The 26,792-nt window shown below is 43.6% G+C and overlaps 1 protein-coding gene across 3 annotated transcripts in view; it reads left to right on the forward strand.

Moving 5' to 3' along the window:
* The window catches only part of CACNA2D3 (calcium voltage-gated channel auxiliary subunit alpha2delta 3), an 859,261-nt gene that overhangs the window by 419,743 nt on the left and 412,726 nt on the right, over positions 1-26,792 (forward strand). For all 3 annotated transcript variants that reach the window (XM_020280385.2, XM_076008650.1, XM_076008655.1), the window contains one exon: positions 1,839-1,913. In XM_020280385.2, coding sequence (XP_020135974.1) covers positions 1,839-1,913 — 75 coding nt within the window. The remainder of the gene's footprint in view (positions 1-1,838; positions 1,914-26,792) is intronic.

Raw genomic sequence — 26,792 nt, forward strand, 5'->3', positions numbered from 1 at the left:
CACCATCCTGCTCTGTCTTCCTTCAGCTTTGCTTTCCATTCTTTGTCCTGTCACCTCTGGCTGCACGTGGCTGCTGCAAGCCGGCAACAGCTTCTCCAGCAGAAAGGAAGGAGGGGTGTGGAAGAGCTTTCTTTGTGGCAGGAAAAAGTTTCATTGAAACTTCCTAGAGAACTTCCTCTTATGTCTCATTAGCTGGGCATGGGTCATGTGACCATCCCCGGCTGCAGGGCAGGTTGTGGACAGGTATCCAGCAGAGGGGACCTGGGTGGCTCTGGTTGGCTAAGACCGATTATGCTTCAGGCCTTAGCCATGGGCACACTGTCACCCTGGACCAAATCAGTCAGCAAAGGGGGTGAAATAGAAGGAAATGTCAGCCCAGTAGGGACTGAGAACTTTGGAGGAGTTTTCTTTATGCTGAACTGTGCAGTTGCTTCCTGGATCCTGAGATGACATTCCATTTGTTGATTGAAAGTCACACTCCCAATTCTCAATGGCTAATTTCAGAATGGCATAAATATATTGTTTCTCCATGCTTCATCAGATGATATTTAAGGTCTAAGACTGTTGGGATGTAGTTTTTCAAATGCTCTCATGTGGCCAAGAACAAAGATTAAAGGCAAGGAAAGAATCTGAGTGATAGGAAATGTGGAGATTTGGGGGTTAGAAAGGGGAAGTTGGGGGCTGTGAGGTCAGACTGCCTGGATTTAAATAAGGACTCGACCCCTTACTTACTCCCTGGCGTCTTTGGGCAAGTCGATCATGCTTGCTCTGCTTCAGTGTCCCCATCTGTAAAGAGGGAATGATTGGAAGTACTGTGCTTGCCACAGGGACTACCCTGAGGGACCGGATGTGGCCCTGAGTGATGTGGTGGGCACCCAGGCAACAGGTAATTGGGGTTTATGGGGAGTGTGCAGACGAGGGGCCTGAGGTGTGCCAGACCGGCACCAGAGGCTCCTTTCCGGAGACCCGGAACGAGCTGACCCAGAGGGTGAACAGTGCCAGGGAAGGGCTGCTGGAGCGAGGGCTGCAGGCAGCCGCCCGGTGGGACACGTCGGGGGGATAGGAAGGGCCTCGGGCTGGCCAGGAGCAAGGGAAGATGCTAGGGCGGCCAGCAGGCCACGCCCTGGGGAGGGCCATCTGCGGAGCACGGGGGCGCGGGGAAGGGTTCGAAGGGCAGCATGATCAGATTTGTGTTCTGGAAGGACCAGCCCAACTACAAGACAGAGAATCAAGTGTGACGAGAGAATGAAGATAAGAATACTCAAATTTCTGCTTCCTGGATGTGAGATTTGGACGAAAATAGAGGCTCATATTCTGGGTACCCGGGCTGAGAGTGGCGGAAACGCCGCGTTGGCGGCGCCCTGGCCGGCCCGCACCTGCGGAGTGACCGGGAGCGCAAAGGCCCCCTCTGCCCTCCGTTTCGCCCCCACTTGTGTGCCCCACGTGTCCCTTGGTTCCGAGGCGCTAACGATGGACGTGGAGCTGGATCCACCCGAGTCCGGGGTGCTCTTCAGATCCTCCGGGACCGGGGCAGGCGCCGTGCCCAGGGTGTGCCCGTGTGTGGGGCCAGCCCAACGATGTCAGCTGACGGTGTGCACCCTCAACCCGCGCACGCCGGCGTGTGCTCTAGAAGTCGCTCTTCCAAACAAGAAAAGAATAAAGTCTGTTTTTAGCACTTAATTACAATTGTCTATATGGGCACCCGTGGGAAAAGTCGCTTCCGTGAAAAAATTGAGCCTGTGATTATGCGGCTTTGTTTGTGTGTTTATATCTTTAAATTATTAAGTAGTGCGCGTCAGTCCGTAATTGTTTCCTCTTGGCTCTTTCTTCCCCTGCAGTACAACGAGGAGCTGCACTACGTGGAGCCGTGCCTGAACGGGACCCTGGTGCAAGCGGACAGGACCAACAAGGAGGTAGGCGCTGCGGGGCAGCCTGGGGCGTGGCGCTCCCCGCCTCCCTCACTGACTGTTTACAAAGACCTGTCTTAATTTAAAAAAACCTCATCAAATGCGCTGCCCCTTCACTGAGGCCCTGGAGCCCCAGTGTGCGGAGGCTCATAAAATCATGGCACTGAAGTAATTACATCGGTCTCAGATGCTTGCTAGTTCTGAAATGACCACACTGACGTTTTGCCTCCTGCTCCAAGCACATCCTGTGTTGTGCTTTGCACCTGTGTTGCCACCTGTGAAAGAACATGGCTTTTGCTGAGACTTCAAAGAAAATCGAACCCACTTGTTATCCCCTTGTACCTCTCATAATTGATTCAATGATTAGTGGGGTAGCTGTGGGGTAACTTGTCTCCTGACTACAAGGTAAGCTTTGCCAGAATAGGAATGGTGTCTTCTCACTACTGTATTTGCAGTGTTCCAAGCATTGCCTGTTCCATAAATATTTTGGAACAAAAGGAAGATATGTTAAAGAAGAATCTTAAGAAATGAGATAAAAGTCTCCCTTCCAGTTGGAGCATTCTAGGACAATTCCTAAAATAGACTTCTGCAAAATAAATCCTGTTTCCATTTGGCCACTTTTAAAGTTGTTAGTACAACTACCACAGCCACCATTCCACTTTAGGGACAGGGACAGTTGACAGTCTAGGTTGAAGGTATAGCTGTGGCTGCAGCCATGTCGCACCTGGGACTTACAGCTGCCATTGCCTGTGCTGTTTTTCCGTGTACCTGCCCCTCAGATACATTCTTCTTCTGGAAAGCAGACCCCATTGGGGTGGCTGAGGGAAGTGGCTCAGGCTTTTGCCAGACACTGTGCACATCCCCTGGCCCAAATGGGGAGTGGTGCTGGTGCTGTCTAGATGCAGGTGGTGGAAGCACTTGGCCGGACGTCTGCGGGAATGAACAGCTGAGGATTGTGAGAAATTCATTCCAGTTGGAACACAGAGTGAGAAGGGAAAATTATGCTAGTGTCAATAACTGAGCTTCAGTTTGAGGGGGCAGAAACACCACAATAAGCTTCATATTTAGAAGGGAGAAACCAAGTACACTGTGGTGCAAAAAAAAGTGTATCCTGGGAATATTCATTTGTGATTATTGTCTAGGCTAAGGTAGGAAACATGACTTAAATCTATAGCCAGATCCCTCTAGGGATATTTACCTTGTTTGGTCATTGCATGGGTGAAGATCCCACCCCTTTCCAGTGTTGCATCCTTGATTAGAAGGCAAGTTCCAAATAAGCATTTGATGCTGGTGTATGCGGCATTACACAGAAGACAGACTTAAGTGACCATTCAGGTGGCTTCCCAAAGGGAAAAGGACAGTATGATCTTTGAGGTATGAAGTTTTATGAATGAAAAAGTTGTTACAGGAAATGGGCTGAGAACTTATTTTAAAGTGTCTTTGAATATATGGATATTGAAGATTGGAGTCGTTTCAAATACAAAAACTAATCTGGATTTCTGAGTCTGCCAGCACTGAGTAGCCACGTTCCAATGAGATCCTCCCCACATAGCTGTCATCTCCTGTACATCACACAACAAACATTCCGGACTGAGTGTCCCTTATCCAAAATGCTTGGGATCAGAAGTGTTTCAGATTTTGGATTTTTTCAGATTTGGGAATATTTGCATTATTCCTACTGATTATGCATCCCTAATCTGAAAATCCAACATCTGAAATGCTCCAGTGAACATTTTCTTTTAGCATGACCTTTGAGTGTTATGTCAGTGCTCAGAAAGTTTTGAATTAGAGCATTTTGTATTTCAGATTTTGGACTTTTGGATTAGGGATGCTCAGCCTGTATTGGAAGACTCTGGAAAGTGGGCAGGAGAAGGTGCAATGCCCAGGGGCTTTGAGGCTTAGAGACATGTGGGTGAGTTCCCTGGGCTTCCTTATTGGTTCCCATATATCCCGAATGGAGCACCCTAGAATCCTGCCATCTGTACCAACAACAGGCACAGACAAAAAAGCTCCCAGAAAATCCTGTTCCCTGTTCCTTGTTCCCTGTAGCCAAAGGACCAGAGAAAACCTCTGTAATGACACCTTTCCTGTGGACACATAGGTACTACAGTAATAGGGTATTGGGCAGGTGGCAGGGGGGATGGGGCCGGGTACGTACATATATAATGAGGGAGGTGTGCACCATCTGGGGGATGATCATGCTGGAAACTCAGACTTGTGGGGGGAGGGGGAGAAAGGGCATTTATTGAAACCTTAAAATTTGTACCCCCATAATATGCCGAAATTAAAAAAAAAATGATACCTTTCTTACCCCTACCAAACACCAACAGAACAACCAACTCTCTGTGGTTTCAGTGGAGCCAAATAGGGGGTTGATCTTCCATTCCACTTACATCCACTTGGCCCTGGTGCTACATCTCAGCAGAGATTGCCTGCTAAGAAAAAAAAGTTGTCTCATTATATAAAATCCATAATGCCCAGAAGGTAATTAAAAATCCCTTTTTATTCCAAGAACTAGGAAAGTCAAAACATGAATGAAGCTAGCATTGACATGTATCAGGTGCTGGGATTATTGCTTCAACCAGCAATTAGGACTTCTCCTGAAACAAATGAAAAAACAGAAAATATCACAAAGAAACAGAAGTTATAAAATAGAGTCAAATGGAAGTTATAAAACTGAAAAATAGGATCACCCAATAAAAAGCTCCCTGGATCAGCTTACCAGCAGAGTGAAGATGACAGCAGATAGAATCAATGAACTTCAGGACAGGTCAATAGAAATTACCCAATTTGAACAACAGAGTAAATAGAGTGGAACGAAATGAACAGAGTCTCGGGGGCAAGTAGGACAACAGAAAGAGAGCTAACGTTCATAATATCAGAGTCCTGGGAGAAGAGAGAGACCAGGACTGAATAGGAATTTAAAGATATACTGACTGAACATGCCCTTTATGAAAGGCATAAACATACATTCAAGAGGTTAAGCAAACTCCAAATAGGATAAACTCAAGTAAATCCATGCCGAGACACATCATAAATATAAATAGATAAGAACATCTAAGAAAAATCTTGAAAGCAGCCAGAGAGAAAGGACACACTACTTATATAGAAAACCAATTTGGATGACAGCATATTGCTCATATGAAATCATGAAGACCAGAGGGAAGTAGCATAGCATTTTCCAAGTACTAAAAGAAAAAAACTGTCAATCCAGGATTCTATATCCAGTGAAAATATACTTCAGGAATGACGGGGGAAAAGGGATTCTCAAATGAAGGAAAATGATGAGAATTTGTTGCTTACAAACCAACCCTTAAAGAATATATAAAGTAAATTATCTAAACAGAAAGCAAACAAGAGAAGAAGGGTTGGAACATCAGAAAGGAAAGAAGAATGTAAAGATGGGTAAAAAACAGGGGTAAGTATAAAAGAATATCCTTCTTCTCAGGAGACTTGCAAATTACATTGTAAAGCTGATGCAAAAATTAGAGCGCCATCTGACGTGGTGCCCAGTGTTTGCTGAGGAAATACTTAAGATGTTATATTTTTAAAGTATGAGGGGTAAAGGGGCCTAAATAAAAGTAAGGTTTTTACACTTCACTGGAAGGAGTAAATTCTGATACAAGTGGACTGTGATAAATTACATAGTTATATTGCGATACCTAGCGCAACCACTAAGAAAACAGCAGAGTTATACTTAATAAATGACTCAGCCAGGTGTGGTGGCGCACGCCTGTAGTCCCACCTGCTCAGTGGGCTGAGGTGAAAGGATCGCTTGAGCCCAGGAGTTTGAAACCAGCCCAGGCAAAGTAGGGAAACCCTGTCTCAAAAAAACACCCAAAATAACAACAACAAAAAGTAACTCATCAGAAGGTAAGAAAAAAGAAACAGGAATATGAAAGAGAGGATAAATAAGAAAAAAATAAATTGGCAGACTTAAACTCTAATATATAATTATTGATAATTACCTTAAATGTAAATGGTCTGAATAACACCAATGAAAAGACAGAGATTGTTTTGAGTGGATAAAAAAACACAGAAAAACAAATATGATCCAACCATATGCTGACTATAAAAAACTTACTTGAAATACAGTGACATGTTGAATGTAAAAGGATAGGAAAAATATAGCATGCAAACATTAATATTTTAAAAAGCAGGAGTGGCTATATTAATTTTCAAAACAAAGAAAATTATTAGACGCAAAGAAGGACATTACATAATGATAAAAAGATCAATATCCTAGAAAAACATAACAATCCTAAATGTGTCTGAACCAAAATACAGTTTCAAAATACAAATAGAACAAAAACTTACAGAGCCGAGGACAGAAATAGATTTACAATTGTAGTTGGAAATTTGTACATTCCACAGTCAGCAATTGATAGACTACTAGACAGAAAGTCAACAAGGTTCTAGAAAAACTGAACAGCACCCTCAATGATTAAGATCTAAATGACATTTATAGAACATTCTATGCAACAGCGGCAGAGCACACATTCTTTTTAACCACTTGGGCCCGCGCTCCCGGCCGCGAACCCGCGCCCGCTCGGCGGTCTGCGCTGCGCGTTGACCGCGCGTCCGTCTTGCTCTCGCGTGGTGAGGAAAGCTTGAAAGCACTGAAAGCTGGTTTTCCTTTCCAGGCAGCTTCACTTGTAATGTAAATCAGAATAGGTAACATATACATGTATGTTTTCATTATGTTATTTTTAAATGTTCACAATTTTATTTTGATAAATGAAAAATTAGAAAAGTCATGTCACGGCTGTCGGCTGAAGTTGCTGTGTGCGTACTGAAGTGGTTAAGCACCCATGGAGTGTTAACCAAGATAAAACATATTCTGGGTCTTAATAGAAGCCTAAAAAATTTCAAAGGTTTGAAATTATACACAGTAGCTTTTCTTGATGATAATGGAATCAAAGTAGAAATCAATAACAGAAAGATAGCAAAAAAAATGCCCCAAATACATAAGAAATTAAACAATATACTAATGAATAATCTATGGGCCAAAGAGGAAGTTTTAAAGAAAATTTTAAAAATATAAAACTGAATGGAAACAAAAACAACATATCAAATATGTGAAACAAAACTACAGCAGTGTTGGGAGAAATTTATATAGCGCACTATGCTTATGTTAAAAAGAGGAAAGTTCTCAAATTAATAATCAAAGTTCATACTTCAAAAAATTAGAAAAAATAGAGCAAAATAAAAACAAAGCAAGCAGAGGGAAGGAAATAATAAAGAGCAAAGTCAATTAAATTGAAACAGGAAAAAACAATAGAGAAAAATCAATGACACCAAAAACTGGTTCTTTAAAAAAAATCGATAAAACTGAAAACCCTCTAAAAGACTGACCAAAATAAACAGAAAAGACAAGTCACCAGTATGAGGAATGAGACAATATCAGGTATGTACTGAACCTGCAGTCATTAAAAGGATAATAAAGGAATATTATAAACAGCTTTACACTTGTGAATTTAATGATTTAGAAGAAATGAATCTAATTTTCAAAAACCACAAACTACGAAACTCTTTTCCATGTTGTTATGAATGAGTGATAGATTTTGTCCAATACTTTTTCTGCATATATTGAGATAATTATGTGACTTTTCTTCTTTAACTTTTTTTTTTTTTTTTTTTTTGAGACAGAGTCTCGCTTTGTTGCCCAGGCTAGAGTGAGTGCCGTGGCGTCAGCCTCGCTCACAGCAACCTCAAACTCCTGGGCTCAAGCGATCCTCCTGCCACAGCCTCCCGGGTAGCTGGGACTACAGGCATGCGCCACCATGCCCGGCTAATTTTTTATATATATATCAGTTGACCAATTAATTTCTTTCTATTTATAGTAGAGACGGGGTCTCACTCTTGCTCAGGCTGGTTTTGAACTCCTGACCTTGAGCAATCCGCCCGCCTCGGCCTCCCAAGAGCTAGGATTACAGGCGTGAGCCACAGCGCCCGGCCCTTCTTTAACTTTTTGATATGATGGATTATGTTATTATTTTTAAATATTGAATCAGTTTTGCATACTTGGGTAAATTCCACCTGGTGGTGGTATAGAATTCTTTTCCCTATACTTTTTAAATTTAACTGTTTACTTGTATAAAATTACTTCTTAGTACTGATTTTGTTATAATCCTAAAACTTTCTGTATGTTGTGTCTCTATTTCAACTTGTATTTCTCATATTTGAAGCTGAGTGTCTTTCATGTGATTATGGGCCATTAGCATTTCTTTTTCGGTAAATTCTTTGTTGATATCTTTTGCTTAATCTTTTAAAAATTGGTCTTTGAATTCTCTAATTTTAGGCATTCTCTACGTATTAGTTATAATGTTTTTTTGAGATCCTTCCACATTAACATTTTCTTCATTTTCATTGCTGAGTAGCTTTGGACAGGACACAACCTGTTTATTTGCTAATCAATGGAGATTTGTGTTGCCCTCAACTTTGGGCTATTATAAATAATACTGAATATAAATAATTAATATATCTTTAAAAAAGATAAAATAAATAAATGGAATAATCTACTACTAATAAAATTGAATTTATAATTTTAGAGCTACCCCAAAACATTTTTATACCAAGATGCTTTCAATGGAGAATTCTACCAAACATTTAAAAAATAATTAATATCAATTTTGCACAATCTCTTCCAGAAAAATAGAAAAGAAGAACCCCCCAACTCATTTTATTAGGCTAGTGTTTACCTGATAAGCCAAAGACAGTACAGAAAAAGAAAACTACTGACCAATATCCCTCATGAGTGTACATGTAATAATTCTCAACAAAATTTTAGTATATCAAATACAATAATGTATGTAAAGAAATAATACACCACCTCCAAGTAGGATTATTCCAGATATGTAAGGCTAGTTCAACATTGGTGTTACAATCTACATGGGAAAGCAGAGGCCCTAGAATAGTAAAATGGTCTTGAAAAAGAAGAATAAAGTAGGAGGAATCCATCTACCCAATGGTATGGCCTATTATATAATAATAGTAATCAAGAGAGTCTGGCATTGGCAGAGGAATAGACACATAGTTTAATGGAATAGCATAGAGGCACAGATATATACTCACCTAAATATGCACCCCTGATTTTTGACAAACATGCAAAAACAATTCAGTGGAGGAAGGATATCTTATTCAACAAATGGTTCTGGAGCAATTGAACATCTATAGATGAAAACAAACAAAAAAAAAAAAACACAGAACAAAATAGATTAACCTTGACTTAACACATTAACTGCCATGAGAGTTGTACTTAACTCACTCTAGTTTTGACCCGGGAGCTGCATGAAGCTTATATAAAATCTTACTTGTTTATGTTCTTATTGTTACAATTAATGTTGACAATCTAATTCTAAAAGCATAGAATAAATTAATAGAAGTCAATAAGTTTCATTTTTCTATTTATGTTTATCTTTAAATTACACTTGAAGTTTTTATTCTATTTTCGTATTAAAGCACTGTGTCCCCAAGGAAAAGTTTCTGATTTTTTTTGTGTGTGTGTGTGGCAGTCAATGTGTTAAACTTCACAACTTAAACAAAATTTAACTCAAATGTATCAAAGACTTAAATGAAAAATGTACAACTATGACATTCTTTGAACAAAACATAAGAGAAAATCTTCAGAACCTAAGGCTAGGCAAAGAGTTCTTAGGCTTGATATCAAAACTACAATTCATAAAAGGAAAATTTGATAAAAACTAAACATTCAACTGCCATATTTATTAGCAATTGTATTCTTGGACATTTATTTCAAGAGAAATTACAACTTATGTTTACACAAAAACCTTGTTCACAAATGTTCATAGCAGCTTTATTTGTAATAGCCAAAAACTATTAATAGAAACAACCCAGACATCCTTCAGTGGGAGAGTGGTTAGGCTGTGTCACATGCCTACCTTGGAGTATTACTTAGTAATTAAAAACAACAACAAAGTATTGATACATGTAATGCCTTAAATGAATCTTTGAATCTTTTAAGCTATGTTGATTGGAAAAAAAGTCAATACCAAAAGAACATATGTTGCACGATTCCATTCATATCACTTTCTTGAAATATCAAATTTATAGAAATAGAGAATGGATTAGCGGTTGCCAGGGGTTAGGGGTAGCAGTGGGGGGAGGCCGTGTGACTACAAAAGGGCAACATGAAGGGTCCTTGTGGTGGTGGAAATGCTCGGTATCTTGACTCTGTTAATGCCAGTGTCCTTTGTGATACTGTTGTACTGTAGTTTTGAGAATACTGGGTAAGGATATGTGGCATCTCTCTTTATTATTTCTGACAACTGTATGTGGATCTATAATTAAAGTGTAATTAAAAAATAATCTGAAGTATGTGAGGAACTCTTAAAAAGCGGCTTTCTAAAATTATGTGAACAGTTGTATAATGAGTGTTAGGTTGCTGTAGTTATATGAAAAATACTGATTGTAGTTCTCTTTCTAATGGCAAGAAATTGTGATGTTCCTACCTTACAGGTCTTTTTATTTATAGAAAAGCTCAGAAGACAAAGCATTTATTTTTCATTAGTATCTTAGGATATTTTAAAATAAAGGTAGTTTCCATTGGCTAATTTCAACCAATTTCTGTTTTTATCATCAATTCAGTATTAGTTCAGGTACATACAGGACTCATTTGTCAAACATATGACAGAGACAATCAAATTCGTAAAAAGCAAAATGGAAATTTACATGGGCTCACTTAACTGCACATTCCTGGGGTGGAAGAGACTGCAGCCCAGTCCTCAAGCCTGATGTCAAGAGCAGCCCCCTCTCCTTACCTGTCTCCCCTGTGTCTTCTTGAGAGCTGACCAGTTCTGCTAGGCCAGGTGCCCATTCTGGACCCATCATTGCATCTCAAGGGGTGGGTGGCAGCTTGGTTCCAGTGTCTACCCCTGTGGCCAGGCAGCAGGCCTGTGTTGGACAGACTTGCCTGGTTTTCCAAAAGGAGAAGTCCCTGGGCCACCAGGATAGTGCCTGTGAAGTAGATGTTCTATAGAAGTGTGAATGAATGAATGAATAGATGAGCCACTTGGGGGAGGATTCTGATTGAAGGAATGGGTTTTTTTTTTTTACATTAATAGAAGATTCACAAAGCCTTCAAAACAAAAGCATGAAACTCATTACATTCTAATATAATCAGGACAATCAAGAATTAGATGGTGGGTGAAATTATCTGGTTCCTGGGTTGGCAGTTTTCGCTGCCTATTTCTGGCCAAATACCCTGAATAGCAGCTTTGCGGCCATTTTCTCACATCTCTGTGTGATAGGAATGGAGGATTGTGACCTTGTGTATAAACCTGTATAGAACTGGCATTGCGATCACAGATGCTTCCCTTCTGTCCTCTGAGTTAAATGATTCTGGCTAGAATGTGCCAAATCCTTTGGCATGTTTCATTCTGTAATCAAAATATTCATGTGTATCCTGACAAATTCTTATGGCAGCCAAATATCCAAGATTCTTTCCTACCTATACCTTTCATCTTAGGGCTGTTTCCCTGGTGGCCACTATAATGTCACCCCCAGCTAGTGAAAGGGCATGAAAGGGCTTCTAGAAGGTGATATCTAGAAATTATTATGTTGCGCACTTTTAGTCCAATGACAGCCATGTCTGATTTCACAATACTCAGGTGACCCTCAGAAAAATAAAAAACAATTAATAGACGATTTTAATTATAACAGCATTTGATTCAATCTTCATTAAAAATTTAAATTTTTGAGCAAGAATATCTCAGAGAGTCTTAAAACAGAAGAAAAGATTAGGGTGCAATTCTGGCCTTGGTCAAACTATGCTGTCCTGGATCTTAGACTTCCTGTGATTTTGCTTGAAATAGGCTCCAGCACATCCTCCCTGAGCCAGTGGTCTTGAAATACTATTAAGCTTTTGCTTTTGTCTTTTAAAGGTATTGTTTACTGTCTGGAGAGAATTTTGCTTTGCTGTTTTATGTACCAAATAACTGACTCTTTTTTTTCCTTTAAGGAAAAAGAAACCATGACAAATTGGGTGAGCCTGGAGTTCAAATATAGAATTCAAATGAGTAAACTCTCATCCTAATCTACTTCAGACCTTCTGAACCATTCATCAGACCTTAAAATGAACCTCCTGTGGTCTCTCTTGGGGAATTGAGGGAAAGGAGGGAGGAAGGAGAGTGATATGGTTTTTCTCTGGTTTTATAATGAAGATGTCCTGAAATCCACTGAATTTCATGGCTCTGTTTAAGATTCATTCGCAAATATTTGTTGCAAATCAACCGATCTTAGAAACACATGTAACTCTCATTGTCCTTGGCAGATTTGATCTCTTCCTGTGGGATCAGGAGTCACTGAATCGCCATGAACTAACAAAAGTACAAGTCAGCATTGCTGGATTTGCTCTAGTACTGTTTCTTCCAGCCTGAAATTTGTCAAAGGAGGGACCCTGAATTCTAAAACTCCCTGCCTCCTGGGGACCGATAGGCACACAATGTACATTTTGCCTACAGTTTGATGCTGCGGGGAGGGGCATGTAATGACCTGTAAGCAGGGAGTAGCCCTTGTGCACATGGGTAAATGTTGCCTGCCCGCACACCAAGGGAGACGGAGTTTGCAGAGAGAACAAGCACTAACCCACTTTCATTCAACTCAAAACTAATAAAAGGTAGTAAGAATTGCATTGCTTTTTAAATGTCATGAGTATATTAAAAATAACTAACAGAGAAAAACTGGGAACAACTCAAATGTAAATAAATTCTAGATCCAATATAATTTAACATTATAAGGGCTCTGAACAAAAACAAAATAAGTTTATATACATTGCCACAAAAGAGTAACAGTGGTATATAGTTAGGTTTTAAAAAAAAGTAAATTGCAGAATAGTATGCTTCATGGTTTTCTATTTTGCTTGCTTAAATATAGATAGAAAGAAGGGGGGGTGGGAAGGAGAGGAGGAAAGGATGAAGGAAAGTGAGATTCAGGGGGTACATTTGATATATTTCTGCATTGTTAAAATGTCTTTAGACTGAGTTCAAAATACTTTCACCATTATAAATAAAATATATATACATATATAGTTTATTTATAGACAGGGTCTATATATTTTATTTATAAAATATATATATACATATATATATTATTTATAGACAGGGTCTTTCTCTGTCACCCAGACTGGAGTGCAATGGTGTGATCATAGCTTACTGCAGTCTTGAACTCCTGGGCTAAAGCAGTCCTCCTGCCTCAGCCTCCCAAGGAGCTAGGACTATAGCTTGGCTATATTTTTTGTAGAGACGGGTTCTTGCTATGTTGCCCAGGCTGACCTTGAACTCCTAGCCTCAAGCAATAATCCTGCCTTGGCCTCCCAAAGTGTTAGGATTACAGGTGTGAGCCACTGTGCCTAGCCATAAATAAAATATTTTTAATAATTATTTTCCTATTATTGAAATTAATACAAATATTTAAACTATTTCTTTAGATCTGTAAATACTAACTGAATTGTCTTTCTATGATTGTAAGGATTTCATTTCTGCTAATTTTCAGATAGATTTCTTCTTTTGCAAATGGGCAGATTTCTTTTTATGAAGGGCAAGAAATATAGCCATATTTTAATCCATGTCACTCTACTGGCTTAAATAAATTAGAATGCTGCTACCTTATAGTGATTCACATAATGTACAATGCAGATATTCCTAATTCTTGTGGAGTAGCTTTATAGAGTGGAAGTTACCCAAATGATGAGCTAGGGATTTTTCTATAAGAGCTATATCATAGAAGCTATGCTCAATTATTTCCATCCTTATATTGTACTACATATTTATATTTATTTAATAAAACTTCCTTGTTTGAAAATAGCCAAGCTACTACTGAAGAACTATTGAAGTTAGCTAATATATGCCAATGAATAGTTTGGGTTAAAATCATCAGTATAATACAAGAAGTTTTCATTAACCTCCACTTCAGTATAGTGTGCTAATTGTGAATTCCTTGTATGAATCTAGATCCAGATGTCAGCAAACTTTTTTTGTTATGGGCCATATACTAAATATTTTAGGCTGTGTGTGCCATACGATCTCTGCTATAACTACTCAGCTTTATGACTGTAGCTTGAGAGCAGCCATAGGCAATATGTAATAAGTGAGCATGGCCATGTTCTAATAAAACTTTATTTAGAAAAATAGGTGGCAGGCAAACTCTGCCCCTGGTCTAGACAGTAGACAAGATTAGAAGGAGAAGTCTATTACTAAATAAAAAACTCACATTATTAGCCTCAGGTTAAAATTTTTCTGAAAGGTGAACATGGAAATCAGTGTTTGAGAGCATGAGCAGATTGGATAGTATTTCTACATGCATCTCACTGAGGGTTTAGGCTGGATCTCTGCCTTGGACTGACTTTCCCACCTTGAACTGACTTTCTACCTTGAATGAACTTTCCAGTTAAATGATTTCTGATTTCTCTATTTGTCTATATTTAACTAGAAGGCAAAAAGACATGGATATATGTTGTAAGCAGAGGTAGATACAAGAAATAATAACATCAATAATAAATATGACATTTTACAATTTAGACAATACTTCTAGTTTGGTTCTCATGATTATTACCAGGATTATTCCCAACTCATGCATTTAGAGCCCCGGGCCCAGATGTATGTGCCAGCTGCATGGGCAGATGAATGGCTCCATGGAGGTGTGGAGATACACGGTAAGTGCAGGGCTGCAGCACCCACACCCAACTGAAGAGTTCAAATACTGTCCTTCGATTGCCTGCAGATTCTGCGAAAGTAGAGTTACCTTCTGACACGGTTCATTCTTCTAAAGTCTTGCCCTGTAGAGTAAAGCCTAATTCAGGATTATGTTTTAAGAGAGTATCATTGAATGTGATGTGTCGGGGCTGTTTGCATGCTAAGGTGTCCTTGCGGAGCCATGGTCCCCGCCTTAGTAGGAAGGGCACAACTGCTTGTTTGTGTGAAGTGCAGAGTGAAGAATAATGCAAAAGTTTGTTCATCGTTTATTTCTTCCTGTGGGAATCGGTTGAGTTCTTTATCTTGGACTTCTCTGTAGCTGACATGAACAGGTCTGCTGAAAGCTAGTGTGTGTGTGTGTGTGGGGGGGGGGTCATGGATGTCCAATCCTCCTTGGTTCCACCACTCAGGTAAGGAGGAGACTACCCTGGCACAACACTGTCTGATTGCTGCCTGGAAGTGACCCGGTGGTTGTGCCCTGAGGTTTTCCCCAGGTCCTCGCCAGGGGACACTATGCAGGCTGCCCCTATAAACCTTGTCCTAGGGTCCCCATGCTTTCAGTGACATGCCTCGACTCGCCTGTGATAGCTGCTTGGGCCCCAGCAGCATCTGTGCCTGCCCACGTCCCACCTGAGCGTCCTGCCAGCACACAGACCGCCTCTCCCAAGGCTCCTTCCCTGGGCCCTGTCTTGCTGTGCCACGTTCTGTGGAGCTTTGGGGCAGCATTGATGAGACTGACCAAATCCTGAGGCCCCAGGAGGTAGTTTGTTCCAGACACACCCTTTCCTTATCATAAGGGCTCACAACTCGCTCACCCAGAGCTCACCCATCCCTCACTGCTTGGACCGCAGTGGGGCAGCAGAGCCATTTATTCTGTATGGGCCCCCTGAACTCTCACTCAGAGCCTGTTTGCTCCTAACTTGATACACACTTGCAACAAATTGGACTATTAACTATGAAGGAAAAGCCACTGGGTGTGGAGGGAGGGCAAGAAGAAGTAGCCAGAGGCAGCTTTCTCTTTCAGCCCTCTCCATCCCAGGAATGTGCCACCTTTATGCAGATTCCCAGAGCCTGAACCTTCGGGCCATCCGGGTCCCACCCTCAGCCTGCAAGTCCTGCTGATTCTTCCTTCTTGATAGTCTGCGGTCTCTGGGTCTCTGTCCACATCCCTGCACCGGCTGTCACCTGCCGTGCCATCGCCGTGCTCTCCCGCATCTCAGCAGTGGGTTCCACGCAGAGGTCCCTGCCGTTCGTGCTGGCCCGTGGCCCACGTGCTTCTGCGCTGGAGGCAGGGCTGGTGAAGCACAGGGCCGCCGTGTGACTTCCCTGCTACGTCTCTTCATTGCCTCCCCTTCGCTCTCAGGACAAACTCCCTTTTAGTGACTAACGGCTTTGTCCCTGTTTGCCCAGTGCAAAGTCCCTGTATGTGCCTGCTGTCCAGGCCAGTTAGAGCACTACCTTTGTCTCACAAGGGTCCTAGCTTGGGTGATCGGATTATGGGCCCCTCCTTATCCAGCCCTCCATGGCAACCCTCCTGTCTGCCTGTGCATTCTCGTCTCTTGCAGTTAGGACATCCATCCCTCACCCCTGCTCTCCACCAACTCTTTCTCCCTCTTTCCTAATCAGCCAAATTGAAATTCCTCTATTCTTGACTTCACCATGCACCCTCTTAAAACCAGACCACTGTGTGTGTGTTCTTTGCCCCTGTCTGGGACACACTACTTCTCTCCTTCCTGTTCTTCCACATTCCCTTTGCTCACCTAACTCCTTTCATCTTCTGATCTCAAATATAATAACAGCCCCTTAGAAAATCTTCCTTTCCCACTTAAGCAGGGGCTCAGTGCCCCTTGAGATCTTCCCACGAGGCCACATGGTGACCTGGTTTCTCACCATCCTCCTCACGGACTAAGATCTTGTGGACGATGATGTGGTCACCACTGTCTTCATGGCACCCAGCACAGGCCAGGCTGTCCATAAACAGCATGGAAGGAAGGGAGGGAGGGAGGGAGGGAGGGAGGGAGAGAGAGAAAGGGGCACATCCCATCCAGCCGGGCTCCTGACCAGCACTCTCCCAAGGCTTCCCTTCCACCTGGAATGGGACCAAAACTCCTTCCCAGGGAGGGTGGGGCCTTGCATCTGTGGCCTTGCTAGCCAGCCCACACTCCCCTTCTGCTTCATGCCCACTCCCACCTCCTCAGGGCACCTTGTCATGTCTCGGTCCCAGGGTCACCCAAGTACCCTGACCCCTTTTCTCCATGTCCTCCTGCCCTGATTCTTGGGAGCACTCATAACAGGCATCTATTTCTTTTCTCCGTACTTGCTCCTTTCTCTTTCTTTGCCACCTTCACCCCAACCTGCAAGCCGGCTCCACGGCCACTTCCACTCTGCATTTTATCATTCTGTGTCTCCTAGAGGGTCCCTAGCTCAGCCCCGTGACGGGGCTCAGATATTGCTGGCTACATAGGTGAGTGAATGGATAAAGGAATATTAGGTTTCTCATCCTGCTACGATTTAAAATGGTTTTACGGGTAAAGAGAAGAATGGGGGTAGGCAAACTGACAGCTGGATGAATGGAAGCTGATAGCCTAAGGTTTAGGTTGAAAGACCAAAATAACTGTATCGATAAAACAGCCAAGAGCATTCAGAGCCCTAGAGCCTTGGCTGTGTAGGGTTTTGATATACGTCACACCGACATACACATATCCCATTGGAGTTACTGTTCAGCGTGGCAGTTTTGAGTCTTTGGGGTGAATTTATTTGTTTATTGGATATTAGGGGGATACAAACATTTAGATATTGCCTTTGCACCACCTAAGTCAGAGCTTAAATTCTGGTCAATAGTCTCTATTTTAGAGGGAAGAAGTGAGTATTTTTAGAGGTGGAAATGCCTAATAGTTAAGATTTAGGTTAATGTTGCTTTGAGTACTGGCCATGGGAACCAACTGTGAGGCAGTGGGTTGTCACTCTGCACTCTATCGAGCTGTCCCATCCATAAGAAGAGGATCAATACTACCTTTCCTTCATATACCTGTCACAGAGTCGCCTTTTTATTAAATGGGATAACAGCTTTCAGAGCATTTTGAAGTGCCCATTATCTTAACAAATGTAAGTGATTATTTACTTAAGTAATAATGATCATTCATGCTTTCTTAAGAGGTGTTTCACCCCAAATGGTTAACATAAAGAAATAAACAGCAATTTATAAAGGATAAACAGCAATATAAATATAAATATAAAGGATAAACAGCAATTTTCAGAACAAGTCATTTCCCGGGTCTTATCTCCCAGGAAAATGAGTGCTTTTGCACAGGGTTTTCATGCACATGCATCACTTCTAAGTTTCCTGCCTTTTGACAATTTTAATGGAAACAACCAAACCACTAAGCTAGAATGTGCTGTCCATGATTTCACAAATGTTTAGCTAATGATCATGGGGATTGTAGAATGTGACACAGTAGCAGGTCAGCACTTCAACTCTCGCATACATTCCTCGCCATAATCTCTGAGTAAAGTGTGACTCAGTTACTCAGAGCACCTGCCCACTGCACACACCACTCCAGAGAGTATTAGCAGAACACCGTTTGTGAGGCTCTAGGTTTTAGTTGCCAGCCTCTAATGTCTGAGAAACTCTGGCCTTACGCTAAAGTTCATGTTATTTTTGTGGAAGGTGTCACTGATAGGAAGATATGAAAGAAAATGCAAGAGATCCCACCATGCATTTTAAAATCCCACCCTATTGAGTTGCTTGCAGGTGCAGCCACTGTGGCTATTCCATTTATGTCTGAAACATTGCAAATGTGATCAAGATAGCTGGAATGCAATCGTGCCATCCCCTCACGCTTGGGTTGCCACTCCTGACATTCCAATCCCCATCTTTCCTTTCATTTGTTCATCACAGACTGTGGGAGAGTAAATCAAACCCTTGGATCTCATATTGTATATTGGATGAAATGAATCCAGGATGACTAGCTCAGAATAAAAGGCTATTAGGAGGAACCATATTAAATTGCTATTTCTGTAGATCAGAAAAAATGGTCACTTGTTAGCAATTTCATGTGCATGCAGCCTGATAGTTCAGCATTTCTGTTTGACATTGCTATAGCCCGTCAGGTGTAACACATTAACACACGTGCTCCCCAATTTGCATTGTGCATTCCAGTAACAGGGAGCTGTACATGAGCATACTTGAGTTTCTGTTTTTCCTTCCTGGTGCTTCAAGTAAATAAGTAAATTAATTAATAAGTGGGTGGGGGGAACCCTGGCAGCTAAAACAATAGGCTTTCAGATGCAGATTACCCATCAATGTGGGGTAAGCCACCTTTTGGCCTGCCCTCTAACTTTAACTATTTTGCAGGATTAAATTGTTGCTTTTGCCAAACCTGGTTAAAATGAGCTATGAGAAATTATGGGAGGTTTTAGTGCCGCGTGACTTCACTCTGTGCTTGTTCCTTAGGTCTGGGTCTGGGTGCCAGGCCATCTGAACATTAACTAGCCCTACAGTCACACTGGTGCAGCCTTGGGGCAGGGGAACGTGGTGGCTGCCAGGGTCTCTGCCTCAGCTGTGATCACTGAGCCTGGGGTGGGCCGTCCAGATGCCAGGCTCAGGCCCTGTGCTCTGCTGGCCAGGGCGCTGGCAGTGTAAGCCTACTGGCACAGACTGAGCACGGCCCCAGGGCTTTCGTTTAGTTGCTCAAAACACTTTCAGGATTGTAGGTTGGAGTGGAAGGCATTTCCCAGCCCGAGCTTTACCAGTTCAGCTCCAAGTAGTGTGTGATGCAGATTTCCCCTTCCTGGGCAGAGAGAGAGAGAAAATGTCTTGGGTAGGAGGTTTGAAAGATGGAGGAAGGAACCTCCTACAGCTTTGCTCCCTCCTGCCTAAACCCCCTGAGCTTCCCTCACTCTGTTTAGGTGCTGTTGCTAATTCATAAGCAATCTCTTCTCCATTAAATATGTCCACTGCACAAAGCAGAAGGTATTTCCACTTGTGCAACTGGCTCTTTCTTATCCTTAGAGAAGATGTGCCTTTATTGGTAATACTTAAAAGATTTGCCTTAAGTCTAGCAGATTTCTTGGGTATTTGCTGCAAACTCTTGCTGGGTTGAGCTGGATTGACCTCATTTAGCAGCCAGCTGGGTCTTGAAGGGGAACATCCAGTGCAAATCAGTATGCCCTGGTTGGAGCTGATTTCTCATTAGCATTCCACTGGGGGGTCAGAAGCCGAGTGCTGGGCTTTCCCTCGAGGACGACTCTCGGGATGTGCAGACTAGACTGCCAAGTAACCAAGATAATGTGGTGCGCTGCGAGGCACTGAGGGAGCCGGCTTACAGACGGAGCCTCCTGCTGTACTTGTTTTGGCTTTTCTTCCTTGCCGATGTGGTGCGCTCCTACACCGCGGCTCCGTTGTGTGGGTGTCTAATGAGCCGTGAGTGGAGGCTGTGAGAGTTCCCCAAGCGTCGGGAGTCACCCTGTCATTACACGCCCAGGACCTGCACTTGATTCCCTGCCCGGGAGTTTCTTCACTTTCGACTCGTTTTCATTGGTGATCAAATGTTTCATCTTGGTATTTGTATGATGTCCAGAGCATGTGCCCAGAGTTTGCACACGGAACCGTGTAATCCAGAGTGACTGACCCAGACCACACCCTCGCCGCATTTTCATTGTAGACACACCATGCTGGATGAGAGGTGGTCACATTTGACTGTATATACGCATTTTGACTTAAGTGCTTTCTGAATTCCCATTCCCAAAATTTGGTGAGGCCTAAGAATCCCATGGACAACATTTTTAAAAGCATAGATTCCTGGGTTTGCCCAAAGCCTACTCAATCAGAACCTCTCAGCCAGGAGCCCTAGGGTTTCAGCAAGCTTCTAGGTTACTCTGTTGCAGCCTGTCCACCAGGAGACTACGAGATAGCACTGGGATCCAGCACAGCCCCAAATCTCATACTCTAGTCACCCTGTAAGAAACTCTAGCAATTCTGCGTGGGTTTGTCTGGATGTAGAAGCATGATGAGCATATACTTCTGGACTCTGACTTAAATAATTGACTCATTTTGGGGGTTAAAATATTAAATAATTTCATGGTTATGAGTTGCCTTCTAAATGTTCATTTTTTCCTCATGTTTGACACTGGCTAATTTTAATGGCTAGCACATCAAACTTGTAAAGGACTCTGTGCCTAGTTGACAGCCCAAGAAATTAATACCATTTTCTTAATTTAGCCTTTCAGGATACTGGGAATAAAACCAGGCATGGATGAACACCGGTAGACATTTTTGTAGAGACAAAAAGTGTATGAATGGAAACAATACTCTGCTACAGGACCTGGTTCCTATCCCTGTGTCTGCCCCAAGCCACCGCTGCCATCAGGAATGGTTTCATAATTTTAGGATCTAGTACGGAATGAAAATGCAGGACCTCCTGTTCAAAAATCTTAAGAACTTCAAGATGGCAAAAACAGAGCATGAAACCAAATGCGTTTCTGAGCACAGGGCTTGTGTGATTATACACTCACATGTCCATGAAGCCAACCCTGGAGTTGGACTCAAATTTATTAGCCTTAACAATAAATATTTCCTCTTTTCCACCTATTTATAAGATGTCTTAGAAAGAGTATTTAAATAATAAGAGAAAAGAGTCCTGGATTATGATAGAGATTTTCAAGGTAAATAGATTGAATTTTAGGGTACTTGGTCTTTATTAATATTTTCTAATATAATTTATTTCCAATTCATTTATGATGATGTAGAAGTTTATCTTACCACTAGATGAGGCAACTTCTTTACTCATATGTGGAAAGGGGCCTGGATTAGGACCCTTTACAAAACCCCAGCCCCACAATCTGGGATTTCAAACTGGAGTTGAAGCAGTGCAGTGTCTGCTGTTGTTTAGACATTCTCGTTGTCTGAAGTTGAAGATTTTTGTGGGTGGTCCCTCTGTGTTTGGTGCCACTATCAACAAATGTTTGGAAAGCAGAAATAACCAGAGATGCAGCGAGCTTCACTCAGCTCAGCCCTAACTGGCGCGCCAGTCGCATTTGTGGCACAGGCAGAATCGGTGAGGGAGCAGGGCTGGCGGCCGCCCACTCGGCACAGAGAGCTCCTGCAGGTGTCTCTGCACCCAGCACAGGGGAGGAACTGTCCCCACCCTCTCCTAATAAGGCTCCAGGACTGCAGAGTTTCCCAGGTAGTACTCAACTATTTCCAATTCTTGGATTTTTCAAGAGTTCCTGTTGCCTGCCAGGCTCACTCCACCCCATCTACCCAACTGCTTCCTTTGTCTCCAGGGCTGCCCCTCTCAGGGACCTTGGAGGTCTTTCTGGCTCCCACGACTATGTCCTCAGCATCAGTCTGGCTCTTGAAGGCAGGGGCCGTCTTCTCTTCACTGTTCCACCATTCCTGGCCCTGGGTGGGAATCCAGTGGGCACGCAATGGCAGACCTGTCTGTTGTATGGGCCATGCTGGTATTGCTGGCGAGTTGGAAGGTGGCTTTAAGCTAAGATTTCAAAATATGGAATACTTCCACAAATACAGTGGCGCTGGGAAGAGGGTCTCATCCACAGCAGGGAGGCTGTGCCTGTGTGCTGGTGCTTCCACACAAAGAAAGCCCACTCATTTCTTACTGTACAAAATAATCGAGAGTGTGGATTAGCAAAAGGAAGAGAATTGTAAATTGTGTGTAGTCCTATTATTGAAAAGAACCAACTATAAAATTATTGTGTATATATGGAAGGCCATCATGTATCAGATATGTATGCTTTAAAAAAAGGAAAGGTAAATTGTAACTTATTTACGTGTCCTTTAAAATTAATGGCTGCGATAGCCTTTGCAGCCATTGGTTCAGGAACCATTCTACAGTATTTAGACGGCTACACAGCATTCCAGCCTTCTTATGGCCAAAAATATAGTTTGCTCTTGGGGCATTTTATGCTATTATAAACAATGCTGTGAAGAGCATCTGCATATAAATATTTGGATATTTGCTTGATTAAATCCTTGTGATAAATTTACGGACTTGAAACTGGCATTACCTCCCCAAATTCTACCTATCCCAGTCTTCCTCATCTCAGCAAATGGCAGTCCCAGACTTCTAAGACTCAGGCCCCAAATCCTAGCGTCATCTCACATCCTGACAGCAGCAAATCCAGCCACCTCCACCTCCAAGAGTCTGTCCCTGCTTCGTCCCCTGTGCCACCGCCCAAAGCTGGGCCCACCCTCTGTCTCCTGAAGTGTGCCAGTGGTCCCCTGAGTGTGCCAGTGGTCCCCTGAGTGTGCCAGTGGTCTCCTGAGTGTGCCAGTGGTCTCCTGAGTGTGCCAGTGGTCTCCTGAGTGTGCCAGTGGTCTTCCTGAGTGTGCCAGTGGTCTCCTGAGTGTGCCAGTGGTCTCCTGAGTGTGCCAGTGGTCCCCTGAAGTGTGCCAGTGGTCTCCTGAGTGTGCCAGTGGTCTCCTGAGTGTGCCAGTGGTCTCCTGAGTGTGCCAGTGGTCTCCCAACTGGTCCCCCCCCAGCATCCAGTCTAGTCTCCACTCTGGACACGCAGGGTGCTGCGTCTTTTCAGAACGAAGGTCCATCACCCCTCTTCTGTGGTCCACTTGCAGACGGCTCAGGGCCTCTAGAGTGAAGCCCAAGCTGGTCGGGTGCCCGTGCTGATCCCCATTCCTGAGCACCCTTTAGCTCTCAGACCTCATCTCTCTGCGATCTCGCGCTCACCTGGCTTCAGCCATGCTGGCCTCCTCGCTGTCCCTTGAGCCCCCGGGACTTGTTCCCACTCTGGGGTGCTGGCACTTGTGCTCCTTCTGCTTGGAGGATGGGCCCCAGCTACCCAAATGACCGGCGCCCTCCACCTCAGCTCTCGGGTCCCCTTGCGCCTCCTCAGAGCCGTCTTCCCTGACCTCTGTGTCTAAAACCTCAGCCTCACTGCCCTCCCCCCATGTGGCATCCATGCAGGGGGCTGATGGCCGTGCATTCTGTCCCATGCTCGGCCACTCATCCCCTCACGTGTCAGCACGTGAGATCCGTGAGGCCTGGCTCAGCAAATGCCTGTCGAGTGAATCACACATGCCTGGGAATAAAGTGCAGGGTGCTGTGAAACAATTAAACAGAGTAGGCCAGCAGAGGGAAGCTTGGTGGGGACAGACTGTCGGTCAGGGAAGACCCTCTGAGGAGCTGCCAACGGGCAGGAGACCGCAGGAGAGGAGGGGCATTGTGCAGGGCCTCGTCAGAGGTGGGCTTGGGCGCGTCTCGGGCCATTCTGAAGGGTCCATGTTCCATATAATCACTTCTGAGCCCTTGGAACTCTTCACACTGGGGAGTGGCATCCAATTACATGATGCCACTCTCCACTGTGAAGTGTTTGCATTTTTAAAAAGTCCCTTGGAGTGCTACAAGGGGAATGCACCCTATCAGGCGAGGATAGAAGCAGATGCTGCAGAGGAGGGTCCTTCTCAGAGCCTAGGTGCACTAGAGCAGGACTGGGACCAGGGCCGCAGTGGAGATGAGGAAGAGTGGGTAAGTCCAGAGCCTGTTTTGGAAATAGCCTTGGCAGGATTAGGTGGTGAATTGAATGTGGACAACAAAAGACAGAAATTTAGTGCACCTTAGGGGTGCAGTGCTAAGTCCAACATCCATATGTGGGGGTGCCCATGCCATGTGGACTTGCCTATCTACTATATAAACGTTACTACACACTGTTCATGTACTGTAGGAATATATACTATGCACATATGGAACTAGACGACTACATACTGACTAGTGTCAACGAAGAGTAGCCTAGTTAGCTTTGCTAGACTGAGTGGGGTCCCGCTGTTTCTTCTGCAGGAAGGTTAGACACGTAGGGTTCTGGGGTGTCCGTCTTAGGAGGATGAGTAGCTCCATGGAGGAGAGGACCAGCCAGGCTCCCAGCAGCCCCAGATTCTCCTGGGAGGAAGAACACCAGAGATGGGGTTTAGCAAGTACTAACTCCTTCTCAGTGTAAGTAAAAGCGGAGGAAGGAGGAAACGACGGAAGAACAGGAGCATAGCAACATGTGAATAAAGACGAGGGCATGATTCTTGGAGGGACAGAAGGATCACAGAGGGAAATTGAGCAGGCCAGATATGGACCAGGTATACGAAAGGACATTCTAAACTATTAAGAACTAAATGCATGCAAATTGCTGCTTTTGTAATTTTTCCTCCTAGGCATGTCTAGTTAGAAGTAAATACATGATGGTGTTGATTTCACTAGCACATGACTTTCATATTCATGAGTCAACCAGAGAGATAGCTTCAAAGACTGAAATACTTGTGGCTGTGATTGCAACTAAATCTGGGTTTTTAAAAGGAATTTCAGAAATAGGTATCGGATATATAACATTTAAATTTTACCCTGCTAAATCAAAATAAGGCACAATTTATATAATAAGCTGATTTTAAAAATCTCTTAATCTGTTGTATGTATAAATAGTAGTACTATTAATTAAGATGACTGCATTCATTTGCAATGAGCTGGTAATGACTTTTGATAACTTCTGTAAAGTTTATAGGAGAGCAGTTGCTAGTGTTGTGGGGAAAAGGTCATAGACTTGGAGTTGGGAAAAAATGGATTTGTATAGAAGAAGATATGAGAGGAGCACCAAGCAGAGGCCAGCAATGCCCCACCTCAAATCTTGCATATCAATTTTACAGGTTCTCCTTGATTTATGAATAGGAACCTATGTATTCCCACCCCTCCCAGGAATTGCCTAGCACCTGCAGGGAAGGAAGCGCCTTGCCTTCATGGGTAAATAAGCTTCACAAAGTTACCATACTTAAAAAGAGATCCAAAGATTCATTTTTGAAAACCAAGTGAGACCCCAAAAGGAGGATTCATAATCTTTGTTCAGAACAGAAGAGATGAGATATTGAAGGTCTGTCTATAATGGGGTCGTGATAGTTGTTTGTGAGGGGGAAATCTTACAGATACATTTCACGCAACTGACTTCTTGACTTTAAGAATAGGTATCACCAAGGCCTGCTGAGTACAGAGCCAGCAGCTATGGGGACACAGTCTCACCCTAGCTGCCTGTGGGTACTGGGCTGCCCTGCGTGCATCCCTCCCTTTTAGTGCTAAGAGTGCTTTACTTTGAAGTCGTGGCAGGACCATAAATTGATAAGTTGATGTCCCCTGCCCTCCCTCACAGAAGAGACTGATGAGACTTTCTTTCCAGGACTCTGAAAAGCCAAGACAGGGAAGAGCTGCTGGCAGCACACTCACGCCAGTTCCGGTGCCTGACGGTAGCCGGCACCCTGTGCCCTCTCGTTTATCCTAAGAGTGGTCTGATATCCAGCTAGACTGAGTTAGTTTCTGTTGCTTGCAACCAAAGAACGCCAGTGCGTCAGCAAATGGGCTTTCTGCTAAGTCAGCATGCAAGTTACCACTTAGGAGTGTCGCTCTCGCTCGCAGGCCTCCTCGGGGCAGAGGCTCCAGCTGCTTGCCCACCGGCCTTTGAGTGTTCTTGAGCACGTGGCTCCTGGATAGTAGGTGTGACTTGGGCTTCTCACGGGCTAAAATCTAGAAGACTGCTGCTGAGGAGTATGACCAGAATGTCCCAAACTCTTTTCTCAGAGGAAGTCCAGTCTGTGGGCTTGTTGGCAGAAGTCACTGAGATCTAGAAAATTGTACAGCTTGAGCCATGCCGCTGCACTGGTTTGCAGGGGTTGCTGTGATGAGTGCCACAAAGGGGGTGGCTTCACATAGCAGCCGTGTGTTGTTTCCTAGTTATGGAGGCTCACGGTCTGAAAACTGGGCTGTCTCAGGGCCGTGCTCCCCGAAACCTGCCGAGGAGCCCCTCCTCGCCGCCTCCCCGACTCTGGTGGTTTGCCGGCAACCTTGCTGTTGCCTGGTTTGTAGATGCGTCCGTCTAATCCTCCGTCTTTGTGTGGTGTTCTCCCTGTGTGTTCGCCTTCATCTTCCTTTAGCTCTGCCACCCAGGCTGGAGTACAGTGGCATGTCCATAACTCGCTGGAGCCTCCAACTCCTGGGCTCAAGCAGTCCTCCTGCCTCAGCCTCCTGAGTAGCTAGGATCACAGGTGTGCACCACCACGCCTGGCCAATTTTTAAATTTTTTGGTAGAGACAGAGTCCCACTACGTTGCCCAGGTTGGTCTCGAGCACCTAACCTCAAGCAGTCCTCCCACCTTTGCCTTCCAAAGTGCTGGGATG

Source organism: Microcebus murinus, chromosome 1, assembly GCF_040939455.1.
Source record: "Microcebus murinus isolate Inina chromosome 1, M.murinus_Inina_mat1.0, whole genome shotgun sequence".
NCBI classification, from domain to species: domain Eukaryota; kingdom Metazoa; phylum Chordata; class Mammalia; order Primates; family Cheirogaleidae; genus Microcebus; species Microcebus murinus.